Source organism: Mustelus asterias, chromosome 18, assembly GCF_964213995.1.
Source record: "Mustelus asterias chromosome 18, sMusAst1.hap1.1, whole genome shotgun sequence".
NCBI lineage: Eukaryota > Metazoa > Chordata > Chondrichthyes > Carcharhiniformes > Triakidae > Mustelus > Mustelus asterias.
In genome coordinates this window covers 68,822,492-68,845,468 of record NC_135818.1, presented here as the reverse complement: position 1 = coordinate 68,845,468, position 22,977 = coordinate 68,822,492, and the positions used below count along the sequence as shown (strand labels likewise).

The window sequence follows — 22,977 nt, the reverse complement described above, 5'->3', positions numbered from 1 at the left end:
CCCCATCACGTTGTGTACACCCACTCACCCACCATGTACAGTGTACACCCACTCCCCCATCACGTACAGTGTACACCCACTCCCCCATCAAGCACAGTGTACACCCACACCCCCATCACGTAGTGTACACCCACTCCCCCATCACGTACAGTGTACACCCACTCACCCACCATGTACAGTGTACACCCACACCTCCATCACGTACAGTGTACACCCACTCACCCACCACGTAGTGTACACCCACTCCCCCATCACGTACAGTGTACACCCACTCCCCCATCACGTACAGTGTACACCCACTCCCCCATCAAGCACAGTGTACACCCACTCACCCATCACGTACAGTGTACACCCACTCCCCCATCACGTACAGTGTAAACCCACTCCCCCATCACGTACAGTGTACACCCACTCCCCCATCATGTACAGTGTACACCCACTCCCCCATCACGTACAGTGTACACCCACTCCCCCATCACGTACAGTGTACACCCACTCACCCATCACGTACAGTGTACACCCACTCCCCCATCACGTACAGTATACACCCACTCCCCCATCACGTACAGTGTACACCCACTCACCCATCACGTACAGTGTACACCCACTCCCCCATCACGTACAGTGTACACCCACTCCCCCATCACGTACAGTGTACACCCACTCACCCATCACGTACAGTGTACACCCACTCCCCCATCACGTACAGTGTACACCCACTCCCCCATCACGTACAGTGTACACCCACTCACCCATCACGTACAGTGTACACCCACTCACCCACCATGTACAGTGTACACCCACACCCCCATCACATACAGTGTACACCCACTCACCCACCATGTATAGTGTACACCCACTCCCCCAGCAAGTACAGTGTACACCCACTCCCCCATCAAGTACAGTGTACACTCACTCCCCATTACATAGTGTACACCCACTCCCCCATCACGTAGTGTACACCCACTCCCCCAGCAAGTACAGTGTACACCCACTCCCCCATCACGTATAGTGTACACCCACTCCCCCACCATGTACAGTGTACTCACTCCCCATCACAGTGTACACCCACTCTCCCATCACATACAGTGTACACCCACTCTCCCATCATACAGCATACATGCCACTCCCCATCATACAGCATACATGCCACTCCCCATCATGTAGTGTACACCCACTACCACATCACGCGCACTGTATATGCCACTCCCCCACCATGTACAGTGTACACGCCACTCAAGTCAGGAGTGTTATGGAATACTCTCCACTTGTCTGGATATATGCAGCTCCAACTACACTCAAGAAGCTCCACACTACCCAGGACAAAGAAGCCCACTTGATTGCTACCCCATCCATCACCTCCAACATTCACTCCCTCCACCACCGTCGCACAGTGGCAGCTGTGTGCACCATCTACAAGATGTACTGCTGTAACTCACCAAGGTCCCTGAGACAGTACCTTCCTCCTTAGACAGCACCTTCCAGACCCACGACCCAACCATCTAGAAGGACAAGGGCAGCAGATACATGGGAACACCACCACCTGAAAATTCCCCTCCAAGCCACTCACCATCCTGACTTGGAAATATATCGCCGTTCCTTCGCAGTCACTGGGTCAAAATCCTGGAACTCCCTAACAGCACTGTGGGTGCACCTACACCACATGGACTACAGCGATTCAGGGAGGAAGCTCACCAACACCTTCTCAAGGGCAATTAGCAATGGGCAATAAATGCTGGCCTTGCCAGCGACACCTACATCCCGTGAATATTTTAAAAAATCAGAAAGTTGCATGATAATATTTTACTTTCAGATAAAAAGACCTGATATTTACAATCCAAAACGATCAAGTCAGATGAATAATTTGGTTAAGAATGCATAGCCACCTTGTGTTGGGGATCAAAAATGTAGATTTTCTTGTTCATAAGTATTCAATAATACTGCCATAGAAAAGTGCAGCCTATGAGAAAAGCACCGACATTCACTCTATAAGGTCGGTCACCTTTACCCCGGTTTCTGTATAGCTACCACAGAAACCCCAATCCATGCTTTAGTCACCTCCAGACTCGCTCAATCCACAGAACAGCCTTCTTCTTCATTCCCCATTCATTCCCCCAACATTGTGGTCCCATTCCCTAACCCCATCACTCATCGCCCCATGCCTGTCCTGTCCGCAGCTTGTAGTTAAAGTAAAAAAAAGTAAAGTTTATTTATTAGTCACAAATAAGGCTTACATTAACACTGCAATGAAGTTACTGTGAAATTCACCCAGTCGCCACAGTCCGGCGCCTGTTCGGGTCAATGTGCCCTAACCAGCACGTCTTTCAGAATGTGGGAGGAAACCAGAGCACCCGGAGGAAACCCATGCTGACAGGGGGAGAACGTGCAAACTCCACACAGACAGTGACCCAAGCCGGGAATCGAACCCTGACGCTGTGAGGCAACAGTGCTAACCACTAGTTTCTTACCCAGGTTCAAATCACTGCGTGGCCTCACCTACCCTCCGCTCCCCCCGCCCCCCTCCCCAAATCTCCAGTCACAAAATTGTTTCAAAACTCGATGTTTCTCCAACTCATCCCTTGCACCCTTCACCTCTCCAGTGGCTGCCTCTGCCCCACAGAATTCCTTTCCTCATTTCGTCTCCTTTAAGACACTCCGAATAATCAACCTCTTTGACCAACCTGCCTTCATATCCTCACAGGAGATAGGAAGAGACTTTTCCCTTTAGTGAAGGCATCAATGACTAGGGGACATAGATTCAATGCAGATTTAGAGGGGATGTGAGGAAAACCTTTCTCACCCATAGGGCGATGGGAGTGTGAAACTCTCTGGGGCAAATTTTCCCGTTCCGCCTGCCCCGGGAATCGGAGCGGCGAGGGGCAGACCATGGAAAGGTCCATTGACCTTGGGTGGGAATTTCTGGTTTCGGGGCGAGTGTGGCCGGAAAATCCCGCCCTCTGTGTGAAAGGGTGGTGGAGGCGGAGACCGTCATTAAGAAGTATTTAGAGAGAGGGAGACCTTATTAAAAAGTATTTAGATGTGCACCTGCAATGCCAAGGCATACAAAACTATGGGCCAAGAACTGGGAAACGGGATTAAAGTAGTTGGGTGCTTTGTCTTTGACTGGAGGAGACTCGATGGGCCGAAGGGCCTTTTTCTGATCTGTAGATCTCTAAGACTCTTTGGCTCAGTGTTCATCTTTGTATGATGACGTGACTGTGAAGCCCAATGTCATGTTATCCTGTGTCTGTCCTGTCTGGAGACAATACACATCTCTTTAACCTGTCTTAACGCTCTCTCCACTCACATTGTTTGTACCTTTAAGACTTGATTAGCTGAAAGTATTCGCATTCCAACCATTATTCTGTAAATTGAGTTTGTGTCTTTATATGCCCTGTTTGTGAACAGAATTCCCACTCACCTGAAGGAGCAGCTTAAGGCTCCGAAAGCTAGTGGCTTTTGCTACCAAATAAACCTGTTGGACTTTAACCTGGTGTTGTGAGACTTCTTACTATGTTATCCTATGCCAGAGGTGCCATACAAATGCAGATTGATGTTTTTGTTGTATGGGGCAAATTCTTTCCCGCTAAGCTATGACTCACACAAGACCGCAAACCATTTTCTTGCCTGATAGACATCACCACCCAGCCACACACATCTTTCCCCAGGGATCAGATGGTCAGTCACTACCTGGAGGTCACACACCCATTCTCTGTTATACCAACAAGGACAGGGCTAGAGTATCGACAAAGCCCACAGAAAGCCACTACAGTACGGGCTGACACTTTCTGCGACTGGACCAAAACACTTAATGCGCTGAAACCAAAGTCTAAAATGCGTTTCTCACACTATCCCTTTAATGTGTTCGAATATAGTCACATCTACCTTGGACAATTTGACTCCCTTTGCTGAGTTTCCATGTACAATAATGATAATGGGGAAAGAACTACAGCCCCAAAGACGAACGCGACTGTATTCACATTCATTATAAAATGTATAAATAGTTCGAGTTTAAAAATATTCCGAGCTACTGAGAAACAGGAATATTTAATACGTCCTAAATGACCGAGAAAAATATACTGAAGCTGTAATGAAGGGTCAGGTTTGGAAAAACGGGGCGGGAATTTCCAGCCGCCTCCCGCCCCTAGACCGGAAAATCCCGTCGGAGGAAACGACGTTCCCCCCCCCCCCCCCCCGCTACGATTCGTGTGGCGGGCGTGAGGGGTAAATTACGCCCATGAACTTATATTGCTCTTTCAGGTGGTGACTGAACTGCTTCCCGACCCCCAGGGTTTCAAGCATTATGCGCCTTTTTCCTTTGGATTTCCAGAAACAAAATTGCAGCCAATCGCTTTGTTGAAGGGAAGTCAGAAAGGCGGGAGGGTCTTTATCGGTGGGTTTGCTGTTTGCTCGGCTTGGTCTATCTGCTTGTATATGAAATAATAGTCTCTCGCCGGCTGGCCCTTCTGGAGGACGTTCTTGAGACAGTGGGGCATTGCCTCGGCAGCCAGCTGCAGGCACCTTTCTTCCACCACCAGGTGCAGGTAGTAGTCCTCTCCCTCGGCGATGCCAAACTTCTCGGCGCACTGGCTGGACAGCTTCTCTGCGGTGGTCTCCGAGTGCACGGCAAACGTCTTGACGTTGGACCCGGGCTCCAGAAAGGACACACTCAGGAAATCCTACAAAACACAACAGTGATTAATTAGAACAGGGCGAATGAAGACGCACGTGCAGCATGCTGCTCCAGTCCTGGTCAGTAGAGGGAGTAAGAAGTTTAACAACACCAGGTTAAAGTCCAACAGGTTTATTTGGTAGCAAAAGCCACACAAGCTTTCGAGGCTCTGAGCCCCTTCTTCAGGTGAGGGCTCAGAGCCTCGAAAGCTTGTGTGGCTTTTGCTACCAAATAAACCTGTTGGACTTTAACCTGGTGTTGTTAAACTTCTTACTGTGTTTACCCCAGTCCAACGCCGGCATCTCCACAGTAGAGGGAGCCATAGACTGCGACTACAATCGTTCCAATTCTCTTTACTGAGGCAGACTTTGGTCTCAGCGAGTCATTCCCGGAACAGGTCGCTAATCTGTCGCCAGACGCTTAGGGAGCTTGAGGGGCGCCACTCCATAGCCTACCAGGGGTCTCTCCCGCTCTTTACCGCCAGCCATTGGTGTGTTTGGAAGGGATTTACAGATTGACGAACTCAACCGCCGGGATTCTCCCAAAAAAACAAACTCACTGCCCAACAGGTGGGAAAGCGGGAAAATTTCCCGCCCGTTTTTTGGGCGTATTTAGTGGAACGAATCTCCGGCACTCTGTGCATCACAGAGTGGAAAGTTGGGGGGGGGGGGGGGGGGGGGGTCTCATCCTGCTGGAGAAGCCGGCAGCTGAGTGCTGAGTGGGCCACTGCGCACGCGCCCAACCTGTCAGTGGGGAGATTGGCGATTCGCATTGGCCCCCCCATCACTGCGACCCCCTCCCCATCACTGCGCCCCCATCACTGCACCCCCCCTACCCCCATCACTGCGCCCCCCCACCCCCATCACTGCGCCCCCCCATCACTGCGACCCCCTCCCCATCACTGCGTCCCCCCCATCACTGCGCCGCCCCCCCCCAATCACTGGCCTCCCGATTGTTTCCCAACCTCATACCCCGCCAATCTCCAGCCTACCCAACACCCCCGATCACTGGCCTCCCCAAACCACCCCCCTACCCGACTCCACCCCTCCAAGGCCAACCCCGACTCCCCCCACCATATCCAGCCCTGATCTCCCTCCCCCACCCCACCTCGTATGCAGTCCCGATCTCACCCCCCCACCCCGCCCCATGTCCAGTCCCGATCTCCCTCCCCACCTCACCCACTCTATGTGCAGTTCCAATCACCTCCCCCCTCTCTCTCCCACCCATTCCATTGCAGCGTGCACAGTGAGTCCCCACTCCCCACCCCCACCGGTCACCCCCCCCCAATAGGCCCTGCCCCCTTGATACTGCCCAGTGCCAGGCTGGTAGTGCCAGCATGGCACTGCCCAAGGGGCACGCCCCCTGCGCCCCAACCTCCCGGGGGGGGGGGGCTCAATGGCCTCTGTCCTCACCAGCGGGTTAGGCACACCTGGTCCCTGTTGATGGAGAGCAGTTGTAAACCTCGTTGGTGGCAGCCACTCCCGGCGGGTTGGGGGTGTGGGGGGGGGGGGGGGGGGGGGCGGGGACACTAGCGGGCAGGGAGACCACTGTCCCAGGCTCACTAATCATAGGGAAATAACGATGTCCATATGGTAATCAGCACCGTGCCCATTTCTGATGCGGGACTGATTACAGGGAAACATGTAGCCTGGGACACTCACGATCGGCTGGACGCCCATACGTGAGTCCCGCTTTAGACCCCCCGTTGATGTCTCCCGGCCCATTGTGCTACTCGAGCAGCACAGCAGGCTGGGAGAATCCCGGCCAACCTGTTTGACCCGCGTTATGGACGCGCCTTCCTTGGCCATCGAGTCCTGGGATGGGACTCGAACCCGGAGCCTCTGGCTCAGAGGCAGGCACACTACACCACCAGTGAATGAGCCCTAGACAGCAGGGAGGAGTGGGAATTCCGAAGAATTCTTCCCCTTACAAACCCAGGGGTGTAGGGGTTACACAGTCGAATGTAATCTGAAGTCAGACACGTGAGGAACAAGTGTTTGTTATCTTGCACACTGCAACATCAGGAGAAGTGCTTGGCTGCTGCACAGAAAGACTTTTGGCAAAAGCTTTAAAAGCTGTTTCTGGGATCGAGCATTTCCGAGATTCTGTCCAAGAAGGCATCAAGGAGCAGGAGGTGGCCATTCAGCCCCTCGAGCCTGCCCTGCCATTTATTACAGTAACGGCTGATCTGACAGTAACCTCAAATCTGCATCACCCCTACTCCCAATAAATTTTCATCCCTTTTGTTTACGAAGAATCTATCTCGCTCTGACTTAAGAACATTCAAAGACTCTGCTTCCACTGCCTTCCCAGGAGGAGAGTTCTAAAGGCTCACAATCCTCTGAGTGAAAGTTTCACCTCATTTCCGTTCTCAATGGAATGGAACACCCTTTGCATATAAATAATTGCAGCATGCGTGAAGACAGTTTGATATTTCTTTATTCACAATAACTGTTCTCTGGTTAGAATAACAGCTAACTTGCCTCGCTGCCTCGTGACATCCTGTCTATTGTTGACCATCTGAAATGTGCCAAACTGCTATTGCTTCAGTCGCTGCATTTTATTCTCAGACTCCTGCCACAATTCCTCCAGCTTTCCGCTGCTGCCCTGTATTTGCTTTTGTATTTCCAAAACAATGGGTCCAGATCTCCTGATGGCAGCAACAGTGAAGGTGGAGGCGTCGGCCGCTTTGGGCTCTAGGACCCTGAGGAAGTCCTGACACGCCCACATGCACTATAATTGCTCAGGAAGCTTCAACTTCCCCTGGGCTGATTTACACTGACCATTCTCTGCAACCCGCTCTGAGATCCGAGTCTCAGACTTGGGCTGGACAGGTCATTCTTACCCTGGAATTGTTACACTGTTTAATCTACGTGATTAACAGCAGAACTCAATCTGCCCACACCCACACATCGCGCCCTAACCACCACCCCCCACCCCCGACCTGACTACCCCCCTTAACCCCGACTACCCAATACATCTGTTCATCCCCCAGACCCGCTGATTACTCACCTCCAGACCCAACTGCCCACCCCCCACCCACCCACTAACTTACCCACCTTCTCACCCAAACAACTGCCCACTCAACCGCCCACCCACCAGCACTAGCTCAGCACTCACCTACCCACCATCTCATGCACCCACTCACTCACACATTCATGCGTCCACCCTCTCAAGCGCTCACCCTCTCACTTGCACACACCTTCACTCCCCATTCACCTGCTCATGTACTGAACTGCTCACACACTCACCCACTCACGCACTCACCCGCTCACCCACTCACCCGTCACACACTCACCTGCTCACACACTCACCCGCTCTGCCACTCACGCACTCACCCCTCACACACTCACCTCTCATGCACTCACCCACTCATTAAGCCATAGAAAAGCTATGAAATGTTTATCTGCTTATCTGAATACAGCAGCTGATGTGGAAAAACAAAGGGGTAAAGGGAGTGTGTCCTCTGTGCCCCTCCCTCTTCCCCAGTGCTCCCAGTGATTGGCTGATCTACAGCATGGCTGCTGCCGCTGGCACGGGGAGACTCGGTGGGAAGGATGCACCAAGATCAGGGCGCGGGGATCTTCAGTCAGCGGCGACTGTCCCAGCGTCACTGGAAGACTGGGCGCAGCCGGAACAGTCACCACTCAGGCAGTAAAACTGGAAAGATCTCTAGTTTTATTGGATTGAGTCCAACTCTAAGCACTCAAATATCCCACACAGAGACAGTAGATGTTCCTTAAATAAATCCAATACTCCTGATTTAGAGTGAACTGCCAATGACATATACATATTCCTTCTTTCAAACAAAATGTGCTGGAGGCAACCAGTTACACAATGATGAGGCAAACCTGGCCACAAATCCTTGTGTGTCGTAGGCAGTCTTTGTTGCTTATCAGAAAAAACTCACATTAGCATTTTGCCCTGGAAATATTTTCACGTTAGGGTCTTTTGGATATCATTTACCACTGCACCTCATGTAACACTACATTCTTCACTCTCTCCTTTCCTTCTCTATGAATGATATGCTTTGTCTGTATAGCGCGCAAGGAACAATACTTTTCGCTGTATGCCAATACTTGTGACAATAATAAATCAAATCAAAATGATTAATCTACGTGACCACAACATAGTTTGGATTTTTCTTTTGTTGCCTGCCACATGGTGAGATTTGACCCTGGAACCCCTCAGGGTTTGTGGTTCAGTGACCAATTCAGTGACCGACACCACTAGGCTACAGCCTGGCTCCAATCCAGGAACCAATTGCAGATGAACTCCGTGAGCTTGACGTGATCTGAACACGCAACCTGGAGTCAGACGTGCTACTGCTCAGCCACCGGCCCAGGAGCTTGGGTTTGAGCTACTGACCCTGTCAGTTTATTCTGGTTGTTTCTGAAGTTGAACTTTTGCCAATCATCAAAAGACTCCTAAATGAGGGGGAAATGAGACACTCAAGGAGCAGTAAGCACATGTCCAACCTCAAAATGGGCTGAAGTTAAAACAAAGTACAAGCTTCCTGCCGAGGTCAGCGCTGATTCTGAAGACAATCATTAAGATTGCCACGCAGGGGATTTCCTGTGTGGATCTAAAGAGCTGTGTGGGTCCAAGCAAAACACCACTGAGTTCTCCAACTTGTCTCTGCTAATTACAAGTAATTTAGTTGTTCCACTCAGTCGAGCCATTGTGCTTGATGTCTCAAAAAAAGCTGTCAGGATTGTGCTTGGACAGGGTGGACTATTACTTAATAATATGGGTTAGGTCATTGAGAGGTTAATGTGAAGGAACTACAAGGCTGTACTGTCCAAATCTTGGGAGTCTCGTGGCTTTATCTCTAACATCTTACAATTCCGTTACAACATCTATTAAATGTGCAGGATTACTTTGACAAAGTATTTTCCCCAGGAGACGCCGAGGGCTATACTATCTCAGAAGAGTCATCAGCTCTGTCCAATTTTAAAATCATTCTTTTTTTTCCCTCCTTCCTTTGGACTCTGAACTACATTTATATTCATTTACAACCCCTGTGCACAGAAACCCCAACGTACAGTAAACTTGTATAAAAACTGGAGATTTATTTCGCAAGCACTGTTGCACATTCTGAAAAACGCACACTGTATATTAAGGCTTTCCAATTGTCTGGTTATATTTGGTTTCATAGGGTAAGGCCCCCACATGGCTATGATTACTTCTCCCGCAGGAAACCTCGTGATATCCTCAGCTGGTTTGATTTTCTGATTCAAAAGTGAGCTCAGTCCTTTGAGTGTATTTAATCTGCGCTCACAATTTGACATGTGGAGGGGGGGGGGGAATGGCGGCGTCCAGCTTTTGTCATGTGATTAAACTGAATTCTGCCAACATTTCCAGCAGTGTTTCATTACTCTGCTGCCTCATAGCTTCGAGATGCGCTCAGGCAACCAACATGTTGAGATTTGCCTTTATTTAACTCTATGAGGCCTGGAGGTGACGGCGCGGGGGGGGGGGGGGGGGGGGGGGGTGGCTGTAGTAAGTCCTCGGAGGCAGACGTCCCTTCACCAAAATCCCTTTATTTACAAGTCTGACAGCAGCATACAGAGCGCTTTCAGTCAGCAGTCTACACTCGGAGTGCCAGAGGAACTGACACGCCTAATTAAATACAAAGCAAGTGGCTCCCTGATTGGCCCATCAATTTGGTCCTTAATCAGGGAGTTCATATTCTAACAGGCCCACCTCAATTAAAGTTATTATAATGACATTTTCTTTTTTGGACGGAATGCCCAGTTCCCCGATGTCAGGGAGGATGACCATTGTGCGATGATGGAATTTCATCCAATGCCCTGGGATATCCGGGGTTTCCCCACCTCAGAGAAGAACGGGCTGGTCTCACAAAGCTGGGCATTACACTGCGCACGAAGGGGTGTACTTGACATCCCGCACCACTTTCCTGGCCCAAGTGGAGAGGTGGTCAAAGAACCCGAGCAGTGTGACCCTCGCAATGAACAGGAGGCTCCAGAGAGAAGATTACCGCGGTTACTATTTTTAAAAAAATCTTTCCAGCCAGGACAATCTTCAAGGATCAGAGCATTTCACATCCATTTATCCCGTAGATATTGGGCTGGAGTTCTCCAGCCTCGCATGGCCCACTACCAGCGAGTATTTGGCACTCAGCCAAATTTCTGTTCGCGGCAGCGGGATTGGAGAATCTCAGCGGCGGGCGGGGTCGGAAAATTCCAGCCATGGTCCCGTATCTACCTCTGCAATCCCAATGCTACACCAAAGCTTCAAAAGGAAAACTAGTCCATCCTAAACATGCATTGATTCAACTGAAAATGGGACACCCCCCTGCATCTCAACTTCAGCTTCAGAAATGCAGCTAAAATCCCCTACTTGTTTAGCAAAACCTTTGACAACACAGGGGTGATAACCAAAAAAATGCCTTTGTCGGGAACGAATGTGAGGATGATGAACTAACTCCTCAGAGGACGGTGTCCCTTCACCAGATTCCCTTTATTTACAAACTTATCTCCACTCCTAAGAGTGCTTCAGGTACAGAGTCAGAATCCAGTGCGTTAGTAGCCCTGACACTCCTCGATATATATACAGGTGAGACTCCCTGATTGGACAGGTAATCGTTACCTCAATCAGGGAGCTCATACTCCAAGAAGTCCACCTCATGGGCTTCACTGAGGTTATTGCAGAAAGATTAAAGGAATCATTTGGTAAAACATTTTCTATCCCTCTTTGGTCTCTCCCTGTCCTGAGTTGGCCCCTGGTTAAAAGCATATATGATCTTAACAACCTGAAAAAAAAGCTGCAGTACTTAGATCAAACAGTCTTTTTATTTCAGCTGACTATCTCTAGTTCAGCCTGTTCCTTCCCCATCTTATTGAAGTTCCAGAGGAAGGTGAGTAAACTTTAGAAAATTTTAGCTTTCAGCTTTGCCTAAATGTACTCATGATCCCTAAAGTAATGCAGAGAGCCACATCTTTGTTTTATTCATGGGCATCACTGCTGGCCAATATTCATTGCCCATCCCTAGTTGGCCTTGTTCAGAGGGCAGCTGAGAGTCAACCACATTGCTGTGGGTCCAGAGTCACATGTAGGCCAGACCAGGTAAGGACAGCAGATTTCCTTCCCTAATGGACATTAGTGAACCAGGTTGGTTTTTCCGACAATGGTTTCACGGTTATCAGTAGAGTTTTAATTCCAGATGTTTTTTATTGAATTCAAATTCCACCATCTGCCATGGTGGGATTTGAACCCAGGTCCCCAGCACATTAGCTGAGTGTCTGGATCAATGGGTCTAGCGATAATACCACTGTGCCATTGCCTCCTCAAGTTCCTAAAGTCAAAGATGGAATTCAACAGGTGGTATTCCCACTATTTCAATGAGACTGGTTTCATAATTCTCCAAACCATGGATTAAGAAGTTGTTAATCAATGTTGCTCAACTGGATTTATTGGCATTCTGCCCTATCTTCATGTGCCTGAGGATAGTAAATCAGGCATTGGGCCAATTATGATTATTTCCAGGGGTCTATCTATGTTTGAACTACCTCCTGGGATATGTATGAAGGGACTGGTGAATTGAATTGTCCTCTGACTGCCTTTTCCCTCTCTCTGAGGTAAACATCCTCATTCAGGTTAGACAGATAAGGGCACGGTGGGCAAATGCTCTTCCACCAGTGGTTACAGAATAATAATATATTCTGTACTTATTACATCAGGATCTTAGACACCTTCCTCTTACTGATGGAATTACAGGTTTCACATTGTGATACTGACCTGCATCGATGACCTGGACAGTTGTTTCATGTTCAGAGTTCGCCTCCTTTGCCATTGGTGGATTGAATCCTGGACCTCATGACTAAGTTGGCGAGTGACGGTGTGTTTGTCATAGTGTTTGATGTGTTCTAAGGCGCCGTAGGTAGTTGTTAAGTAATAATATCCTGAAACAGAGTAAAATCCATTAACTCACACTGCTAGTTGTTCATATTAATGGAGATTTATTGCTGCACAGAATAATTGTGTAACTTGTATTTTGTATTATTCATATTTAAAGCCATGATAAGCATCTAACGTTCTAAATCAATAACACGACTGGTGCGTTCATTCTATTAATGCTACTTTGTTGGATTAATTATTCTATCATAGATTATTATTTACAAACCACCGATATGTTGGACGGCACAGTGCTTAGCGCTGCTGCCTCACAGCGCCAGGGACCTGGGTTCGATTCCTGGTTTGGGTCACTGTCTGTGTGGAGTTTGCACGTTCTCCCTGTGTCTGCGTGGGTTTCCTCCGGGTGCTCCGGTTTCCTCCCACAGTCCAAAGATGTGCGGGTTAGGTAGATTGGCCATGCTAAATCGCCCCTTAGTGTCAGCAGGGCTAGCTAGGGTAAATGCATGGGGATAGGGGCTGGGTGGGATTGTGGTTGGGGCAGACTCGATGGGCTGAATGGCCTCCTTCTGCACTGTAGGGATTCTATGTTATGGTCATGGTTGTGTGTGTTAATTTAAAGCTCTAAGGAATGCAAAAACTGTCATTCTTTCTATCTTATTGAAATTCTGTGTTTTGTGCAGTAACTATATAATTGTGGAGTCATTGCTCCTTCAGTGGACTCTGATTCCATCTTATTCAGCCCCTAACTGAAGCTCTGAGTTCTTGCCCCTGACTCGATCCTCTTCTGCTGCTGTCTCAGGCTGAACCAGACAGTGCATGACGTCAGTGCCCTGTTCAAACTAATCTCAAACGCCACCGCTTATCCGTCATCAGGACGACTTACTTCCACTTTGCAACATCCCCTGCTAAAACTCTTCTCATGCTGACTCATGCTGGAACCCTTACTTACACTTGAATTACACAGAACATAAGGAATAGGAGCAGGCCATCTGGCCCATTGAACCTGCTCTACATTCAAATGGCTGACCATCTACCTCCAAGACATATTCCTCCATGATCCCCATATCGCTTGATGTTATTCATATCCAGAAATCTATCAATTTCTCTCTTGAACATACACAATGATTGAGCCTCCACAGCCATAAGACATTGGAGCAGAATTAGGCCACTCGGCCCATCGAGTCTGCTCCGCCATTCAATCATGGCTGATATTTTTCTTATCTCCATTCTCCTGCCTTTTCCTCATAACCCCTTATTAATCAAGAACCACCAGCCCCTTGTGGTAGAGAATTCCAAAGGTTCACCACCCTCTGAGTGAAGAAATTCCTCCTTAGCCCAGTCTTAAATGGCCTGCCCTTTGGTCTGAGACTGTGTCCCCTGGTGCTGGACTCATCAATCAGATGAAACATCCTTTCTGTATCTATACTGTCATACTCAGTAATGTTTCAATTAGATCAACTCTCGTTCTTCGAAACTCCAGCAAAGGCAGGCCCAGTTTCCTCAATCCCGCCTCATAAAACAATCCCACCATCCTAGGGATTAGCGTGATGAGCCTCCATTGCGCTCCCCATACAGCAAATCCTTCGGCAAGGAGACCAAAACTATACACAATACTCCAGGCACAGTTTCACCATGGCTCTAAACAATTGGATCAAAGCATCCTTGCTCCGGTACTCAAGTCCCCTTGCGATGAAAGTCAACATACAATTTGCCTTCCTAATTGTTTGCTTCACCTGCATGCTAACTTTTAGTGGCTCATGAACAGGGACTCCCAGGTCCCATTTGGAAATCAATACTTCCAAACCTCTCTTCATCTAAAGGGTCACCCAGACTCCAAAGAGACCGGGTGAAGATTTCAAGGTGTATTCAGAGTCACACAGACTTAAAATCTTAACTCTGTTTCTCTCTCCGCAGATGCCGTCAGACCTGCTGAGATTTTCTGTTTTTTTTTTCAGGTTTCCAGCATCAGCAGTAATTTGTTTTTATTTAACGTAAAGATCAAGGTTGATACTCCAGCGCAGTGCTGAAAGAGCACCCCGCACTGTCAGGGGTGCTGTTTTTTGGAGAGATGTTAAACGGAAGCCTCCATCTACCTGCTCCAGTGGATGTAAAAGGTTCCACGACATTCCATGGGACGGCACGGTGACACAGTGGTTAGCACTGCTGCCTCGCAGTGCCAGGTTCAACTCCGGCATCGGGTAACTGTCTATGTGGAGTTTGCACATTTTCCCTGTGTCTGCGTGCGTTTCCTCCGGGTGCTCTGGTTTCCTCCCACACTCCAAAGATGTATGGGTTAGATTGATTGGCCATGCTAAATTGCCCCTTAGTGTCCCAAGATTTGTAATTAGGGGGATTAGCAAGGTAAATACATGTGGTTATGGGGATAGGGGCTGGGTGGGATTGTAGTCGGTGTAGGCTCGATGGGCCGAATGGCCTCCTTCTATCCTGTCAGGATTCTATGATTATTTCAAAGAAGAGGAGGTGAGTTGTCTCCTGTGCCCTAGACATTATCACATTGCGGAAATTTCTACACACAAACTGGCTGCTACCATTTTGTACATTACAGCAATGACTATAGCGTGGAAGTACTTCATTGACTGCAAAGTGCTTTCGGCCAGTGGTCGGGAAAAGTGTTATATAAATGCAAGTCTTTTTCTTTCTCCTTTTTGTTCTTCTCCACGTGGGTTTCTGCATGGGTTTCCTCCGGGTGCTCCGGTTTCCTCTCACAGTCCAAAGATGTGCAGGTTAGGTGGATTGGCCATGCTAAATTATCCCTTAGTGTCAGGGGGACTAGCTGGGGTAAACGCATGGAGTTATGAGGATAGGGCCTGGGTGGGATTGTGGTCGGTGCAGGCTCGATGGGCCGAATGGCCTCCTTCTGCACTGTAGGATTCTATGATTCTAACCACGCTGTACCACAAGGTTCCCAACATATAACCTCCATCTACTCTTAAGGATTGCTAACTGCGTAAACACTGCTGTAATTGTCAAATAAACTAAGCAGAGTGAACAACCTTTCAATTAAAATGTTGTCAGTTTATTTGGCAAAGAATATTAGCTGCTGTTATAAGCTGAATATTATAAATTATGACCTTTGAGATGATGCAAGATATGAGGCTGCAATTGGAAACTCTTGAGTTTTACATTCCTACAGCTCTCAGTTCCAATGGAATAACCAGTTTAAGCTGGCTGCTACTCTATTGTGGATGCCAATAAACTAAACTGTGAAAACCAGACTTCATATTATAAAAGTAAACAAATGTTTCTGGACTTCTAATTGGAAAAACCTGCGAGCATTGTGAACTGTGAGGAAAGTGGTGATAGATTTCAAAGGGTGGCACAGTGGTTCGCACTGCTGCCTCGCAGTGCCAGGGACCCGGGTTCCATTCCCGGCTTGGGTCACTGGCTGTGCAGAGTCTGCACGTTCTCCCTGTGTCTGCGTGGGTTTCCTCCCGCACTCCAAAAGATGTGCAGGTTAGGTGGATTAGGCCATGATAAATTGCCCCATGTGTCAGGGAGATTAGCAGGGTAAACATGTGGGGTTACAGTGATAGGGCCTGGGTGGGATTGTGGTCGGTGCAGACTCGATGGGCTGAATGGTCTACTTCTGCACTGTACTGATTCTATGAGAGCTGGCAGAATAGGCAGACACGTGGCAGATGAAATCTAACGCCTAAAAGTGTGAATTGATACATTTTGCTCGAAAGCATGAGGCGAGGCAATACAAAATAATCAGTACAATACTAAAGTAGGGGCAGGAACAGAGGGATGGTATATGTGACACAGCGTTGGACGTAGCAGGGCTGGTTGAGATTAAAAATGCATGTGGAATCCTGGGCTTTATAAATAGAGGCATAAAGGACGCAAGCATGGAAGTTATAATGAACCGTGAAAGATCTCTGGTGTGGCATCAGCTGGAGTATGGTATCCAATTCTGGGCACCACACTTTAGGAAGGATGTGAAGGCTCTAGAGAGGCTGCGAAAAGCTTTAGGAGCACGGCTCCAGCGGACAGAGACTGAAGGTGATCGGCAACAGAACCACAGACGACACGAGCAAACTGTTTCTATGCAGTTAGAATAGAATAGAATAGAATCCCTACAGTACAGAAGGAGGCCATTCAGCCCATCAGGTCTGTACCGACCACAATTCAACCCAGGCCTTATTCCCGCAACCCCGCGCATTTACCCTGTTGATCCCCCCGACACTAGGGTCAATTTAGCATGTCCAATGAACCTAACCCGCACATCTTTGCTCTGTCGGAGGAAACCGGAGCACCCGGAGGAAACCCACGCAGACATGGGGAGAACGTGCAAACTCCACGCAGTCACCCAAGGCCAGAATTGAACCTGGGCCCCTGCGCTGTGAAGCAGCAGTGCTAACCACTGTGATGCCAGTTATTGGCTTTGACTTGGAATCATTGCCTCAGACCTTGATGGGGGCATATTTATCATCCTTTCAAAAGAGAACTAGATAAGCAAACAAAGGGAAAAAAATATTACAGTACAATGGGGAAAGGGAGTTGTTGTTTCTCTTCCTGCACCTAGTGGTGCACTAAGGCAAACTTTCCTCTATTTTCGTAGCTAGTGATTCCTGGAACAGGTTGCTAGTCTGTTGCCAGAGGCTTATAGCTTGAGAGGCGTCACTCCACATCATGCATGGCTCATCAGGTGTCACTCCCCACTCCTACTACCTGCCATTGATGTGAATTGGAAGGATTTGCAGGTTGACACTCAAACTGTTTGGCCCCTTTAAGAACACACCTTCCTTGGGCATCAAGTCCTGAGGTGGGACTCAAACCTGGAGCCTCTGGTTCGGAGGGAGGAACGTTACACACTGCACCCAAAGACCTTGTAGAGGGTTTGGGACCAGCGAAATTGCTCTTGCAGGGAGCTGGCAAGACTTTGATGGGCTGAATATCCTCGTTCTGCCTTGAAACCATTCTTAAAGTTAAGTTTATTTATTAGTCACATGTAGGCTTAACACTGCAATGAAGTTACTGCGAAAATCCCCTTGTCGCCACACCCCGGCACCTGTTCGGGTACACTGAGGAAGAATTTAGCATGGCCAATGTACCTAACCAGCATGTCTTCTGGACTGTTGGAGGAAACTGGAGCACCCGGAGGAAACCCTCGCAGACACGGGGAGAACGTGCAGACTCCACACAGACAGTGACCCAAGCCGGGAATCGAACCCGGGTCCCTGGCGCTGTGAGGCAGCGGTGCTAACCACTGCGCCACCGTGCCGCCCCATTCTACGATCAATGTAATGTTAAGCGTGTAGTTTCTTAGTGTGACACGGTAAAAACTGAGAAAGTGCAGTGAAAGCAAATAGGTTTACAAAAAAATGAAGTCTACTTATGTGACACGCGTTCCTACTAATCCCCTTCGGTTGACACTTGGCGCTCCAGGGAGGGAGTGGCCATACCTTCTCCTAAGTGCAGTGAAGGATCAAGTAATTCCATCATATATTCCACATCCTGAAGCAGGGATGTCAGGTTGCTCCTTGCCAGCACATACATTAACACTGGGAGGAAATCATCAGCGCCGTGCGGTTTTGCTAAAACAGAAACAGAAGTGGAAAGTGTATTAGCATCTCCTATTACTTCCACAGAGCTGTTACCCCAGACACCTGCAGTGAAAGATCACTGGGGGAAAAAAAAAACTCATCTGTTTCTGAAGCATTTCACTGCTTTGGGATTTATTTTACGAGCACATTTTTTTGTACATGAAAACAGACCTGTGGGAACTATCCCAGACACTAATCTTCAACGTGCTGCCTTGTTAGAAAACCTGCTCAAATTAGATTTCCCAACAAACTGGCCGCCTTTTCCCACCAGAACCCTGCCATCAGTGACGCTATACTTTCTATCAGAATCGCTGCGTTTTTTTCCCATTTGAATAGGTTTATTAAAAATGCAATGAAGCAGCAAAAGATGAAATTGGTTTCAAACATTACTGCCGCATCTGTTGTCTTATTCATAAATGCCAGTTACTAATTCAGGACTCCATCACTGAGGCAATTGAAGCTATTCCGCGATCACTATGTACCAGGCAATTTGTGATATTACAATATCTCATGGCTTGTAGGTGCCACTGTAATGCTCATTAAGTTTCATGGCCTTCCCTTACATCCTGTCTCTCAGGCCATGACACATGATGGAGTTTGATGCCACGGGCAATCTTTCTTTCAACTATTTTCAAATTGCAGTTCTTCGAGTATCGACCAAGGCACAGTGCTTAGCACTGCTGCCTCAGAGTGCCAGGGACCCAGGTTCGATTCCCAGCTTGGGTCACTGCCTGTGTGGAGTTTGCACGTTCTCCCCATGTCTGCGTGGGTTTCCTCCGGGTGCCCTGGTGCCTTCCGCAATCCAAAGAGGTTAGGTGAATTGGCCATGATAAATTTTCCCTCAATGTACCTGAACAGGTTCTGGAGTGTGGCGACAAGGGGGTTTTTACAGTACCTTCATCGCAGTGTGAATGTAAGCCTACTTGTAACTAAGAAATAAACTTTTGACTTTTTGGCAGTAGGTGTTTTAACTGTGGGGGTACATCTCAACCCAACTTAGAATCATAGAACTCAACAGTGCAGAAGGAGGCCATTCAGCCCATCGAGTCTGCACCGACCACAATCCCACACTGGCCTGATCCCCACAACCCCATGCATTTACCCTTGCTAGTCCCCCTGACACTAAAGGGCAATTTAGTATGGCCAATCCACCTGACCCACACGTCTTTGGACTGTGGGAGAAACTGGAGCACCTGGAGGAAACCCACCCAGACATGGGGAGAATGTGCAAACTCCACACAGACAGTGACCCGAGCTGGGAATCGAACCTGGGTCCCTGGCGCAGTGAGGCAGCAGTGCTAAGCACTGTGCCAACGTGCCACCCTTTGATCCTGTCCTTACCTGATATCCTTCCATATACACCCGTATAGAGACCACTAATTGTCGGGCAAATGGAGCATGGGAGGATATTTCCTGCTTCTTACCCAAGCACAGAAGCATCGTACTGTGCAGCAGACGATAAATTATTCTGTGCATATGATGGAACTGTGTGTTAACAGCTCTCTCCCCTCAATACAATGGCTAACTGCTGTTGCAAAGAGAAATTTACAAACTGGCAATTGCTTATGAATTTTCTGGCTGCAGGTCAGGGGAAACAAGCATAAAGAACTGCTTTCCTCTTTGTCACACTGATGACAGCTTGAAGATTGATGTCTGCAGTGAGTAGGAAGAATGCTAGACATACTGGTCTGGATGTTGCTATAGTAATGACAGTAACATTGTCAGCGTTCTTCTTCATTATGGCTCCAAAACTAACAGCAACTTCTGAGACCGACACATGTGCTGTCAGTAATTCTATGCTCCTCCACAGGTATGCAGCTCAACTGTCCCCTTGGCTTTAATCAATTAGAAATCACTGAACTGATGAAAATGTACCTTTTGACCCGATTACGCTTAATGTAAAAACCATTGTAAAAGGTAGACCTTGTTGATTACATTTTTAAATGGCATACCAAGTCCTTAATTAGGGCAGCACGGTGGCACAGTGGTTAGTACCTCACAGCACCAAGGATCCAGGTTCGATTCTGGTCTGCGTGGAGTTTGCTCCTTCTCTCCGTGTCTGTGTGGGTTTCCTCCGGGTGCTCCGGTTTCCTCACACAGTCTAAGGATGTGCAGGTTAGGTGGATTGGACGTGCCAAATTGCCCCTTAGCGTCCCAAGATGTGTAGGTTAGGTGGATAAGCGGGGTAAATATGTGGGGTTATGGGAATAGGGCCTGGGTAAGATGCTCTGTCGGAAAGTTGGTGCAGACTCAATGGGCCAAATGGCCTCCTTCTGCACTGTAGGGATTCTATGATAATTGCTACTGATAAACCTCTCTGATCCTGCATTGATTATTTTGGAATGTCAAATTCCTCCAGCCTGCTAACAAAAATTCCACATATTTAAAACAAAAATTAAGTTGTTTATGATATTCCATTTTATGTGAATCCCATATGCACATGTCCATCATTTATTTCACCTCTGAAAAATGGAATGAAAAGTGAAGGATAATCAGTCCGTATCATGCACTGTCTGTGTGAATTCCTCAACATGATTAACTGCCCACCCTGCCTGATGATGTTATGATTACTGGCCGCCTGTCGATCCCCTTGACTTGGTACCAGGGGGCCATTCAGCCCATCGAGTCTGCACCGACCACAATCCCACCCAGGTCCTATCCCCGCAACCTCACATATTTATCCCACTAATCCCTCTAACCTACGCATCCCGGAACACTAAGGGGCAATTTAACATGGCCAATTAACCTAACCTGCACATCTTTGGAGTGTGGGAGGAAACCGGAGCACCCGGAGGAAACCCACGCATTCATGGGGAGAACGTGCAAACTCCACACAGACAGTGACCTAGGCTTTATCAGGTTAATTATTAAAATGGAATTTGTTTTAGCTGCTTTAGTATTACTGAGGAGCTCCAATTCAAACTCTGAAAAGGAAGAAAATTGCTCACGTTTACTTTGTTTTAAAATAGAAGTTCTTTCTTTCCTGATGCCGACTCAGAAATGTATCTGAGTGTGTAATGCGCTACTTCCTAAATTAATTTCTGTTCCACTTTAATCAGCATTATGTGGTTAGGTTGCACCTTATGCCACACATTGCACTAGGCTTTGTCACAGTGAATATTAATCCTCACCAAAGCTGAATGGTCATTGATAGTTAGACCACGAACTCAGCAACTCTTAACTTGAATAAATTTGGAAAAACCTGCTCAATAATATGCACCATGTGTTTGCTGTGCGGTCAGAAATAGAGCTGGTTTCAAATCACTGCATCAGATTATCTCTCAGACTCAACATCGGACGTATCCCCTACAAGCGGCCCCATGTTTTTATGCCCAGGGGAAATGTTCCGGCTTCCAGCTGAGTGAACTCCTGCAGCATTTTAATCCACTTGTGTTCGATGTCCTGGATGCTGTTGCATTAAGGGGCAATTTAGCATGGCCAATCCACCTAACCCACACATCTTTGGACTGTGGGAGGAAACCGGGGCACCCGGAGGAAACCCACGCAGACACGGGGAGAACGTGCAAACTCCGCATAGAGACCCAAGCTGGGACTCGAACCCGGGTCCCTGGCGCTGTGAAGCAGCTGTTCTAACTACTGTGCCACCGTGCTGCCCCAATCAAAGTGGAGAATGTGCAAGAGGTAGAAACTAGAAGGAGCAGGCCATTCGGCCCTTTGAGCCTGCTCCTCTATCCATTATGATCATGGCTGATCATCGAATTCAATATCCTGATCCCCCCTTCCTTCCCATATCCCTTGATCCCTTTAGCCCCAAGAGCTATATCGAATTTCTTCTTGAAATCACACAATGTTTTGACCTCAACTACATTCTGTGGTAGTGAATTCCACACATTCACCACTCTCTGGGTGAAGACATTTCTCCTCACCTCAGTTCTAAAACAAACTTGACAAGCTCAGTTGAAATGGTGAGTGGAATGTGTTTGGTGAGTTATTTTGTGTGAAATGAAAGAGTGTGAGGAGGAAGGATTCAGGTTGACGGTGATGTGTGGAATGAGGTGTGGGACGAGGTGGTTGGCCTGGTGCATTCAGTGAGCAGACTGCCTCCTGCATTCAGGTGGAACTGGACACGCTGACCTCAGTTACTTCCACTCACTGCTCCTTTCAACCCATTTGTTTCTGGAAGCAGTGGAGGTCACTGTTTTGTAACAAAATAAAGATCACTGCACTCTTACTGGGCATTTGAATAACACTTGTATTATGTGTGACTAAATTCTCTCGTCGTGTGAAGCTCCAGATGGCGCCATGTGTTTAGGCACTGGTTATGCTCCAATACAGTCCCCACCAGTCAAACTGTCCACGACCATCAAAGACATCCACCTACATTGAGTACCTACCGCTCACCATTTGTTGGTATGTAAGAGACAATTACAAAGGCCCAGACTGTACAATAAACATGCTAGCTGTTTTGGAAAGGTCTTTGCATCTCATTAATCATAGAATCCCTATAGTGCAGAAGGAGGCCATTCGGCCCATCGAGCCTGCACCGGCCACAATCCGACCCAGGCCCCATCCTTGCAACCCCACACATTTACCCTGCTAATCCCCCTGACACTAGGGGTCAATTTAGCACGGCCAGTCCACCTAACCCGCACATCTTTGGAGTGTGAGAGGAAACCGGAGCACCCAGACGAAACCCAAGCAGACACGGGGAGAACGTGCAAACTCCACAGACAGTCATCCAAGGCCGGAATTGAACCTGGGTCCCTGATGCTAACCACTGTGCCACCAATCCTCTGTAAAGTATTTGCTGATGTACCATCTTTGGCCTTTGTCCCTGTGAGAGGACTCCAGGTTTGTTTTATATATCTTCACACTCCATTGGAGAATGGAGTTTGCACC

The 22,977-nt window shown here is 48.2% G+C and overlaps 1 protein-coding gene across 2 annotated transcripts in view; it reads right to left on the bottom strand.

Annotated features, from left to right (window-relative positions):
* Nucleotides 1–2,582: 2,582 nt before the first annotated feature.
* rin3 (Ras and Rab interactor 3) overlaps nt 2,583–22,977 on the bottom strand; it is a 96,965-nt gene continuing 76,570 nt past the window's right edge. For both annotated transcript variants that reach the window (XM_078234251.1, XM_078234252.1), the window contains exons 8-10: nt 17,977–18,108; nt 12,434–12,597; nt 2,583–4,679 (exon numbers count right to left, since the gene is read on the bottom strand). In XM_078234251.1, the coding sequence (XP_078090377.1) occupies nt 4,368–4,679; nt 12,434–12,597; nt 17,977–18,108 (608 nt within the window). In that variant the 3' untranslated portion in view covers nt 2,583–4,367. The remainder of the gene's footprint in view (nt 4,680–12,433; nt 12,598–17,976; nt 18,109–22,977) is intronic.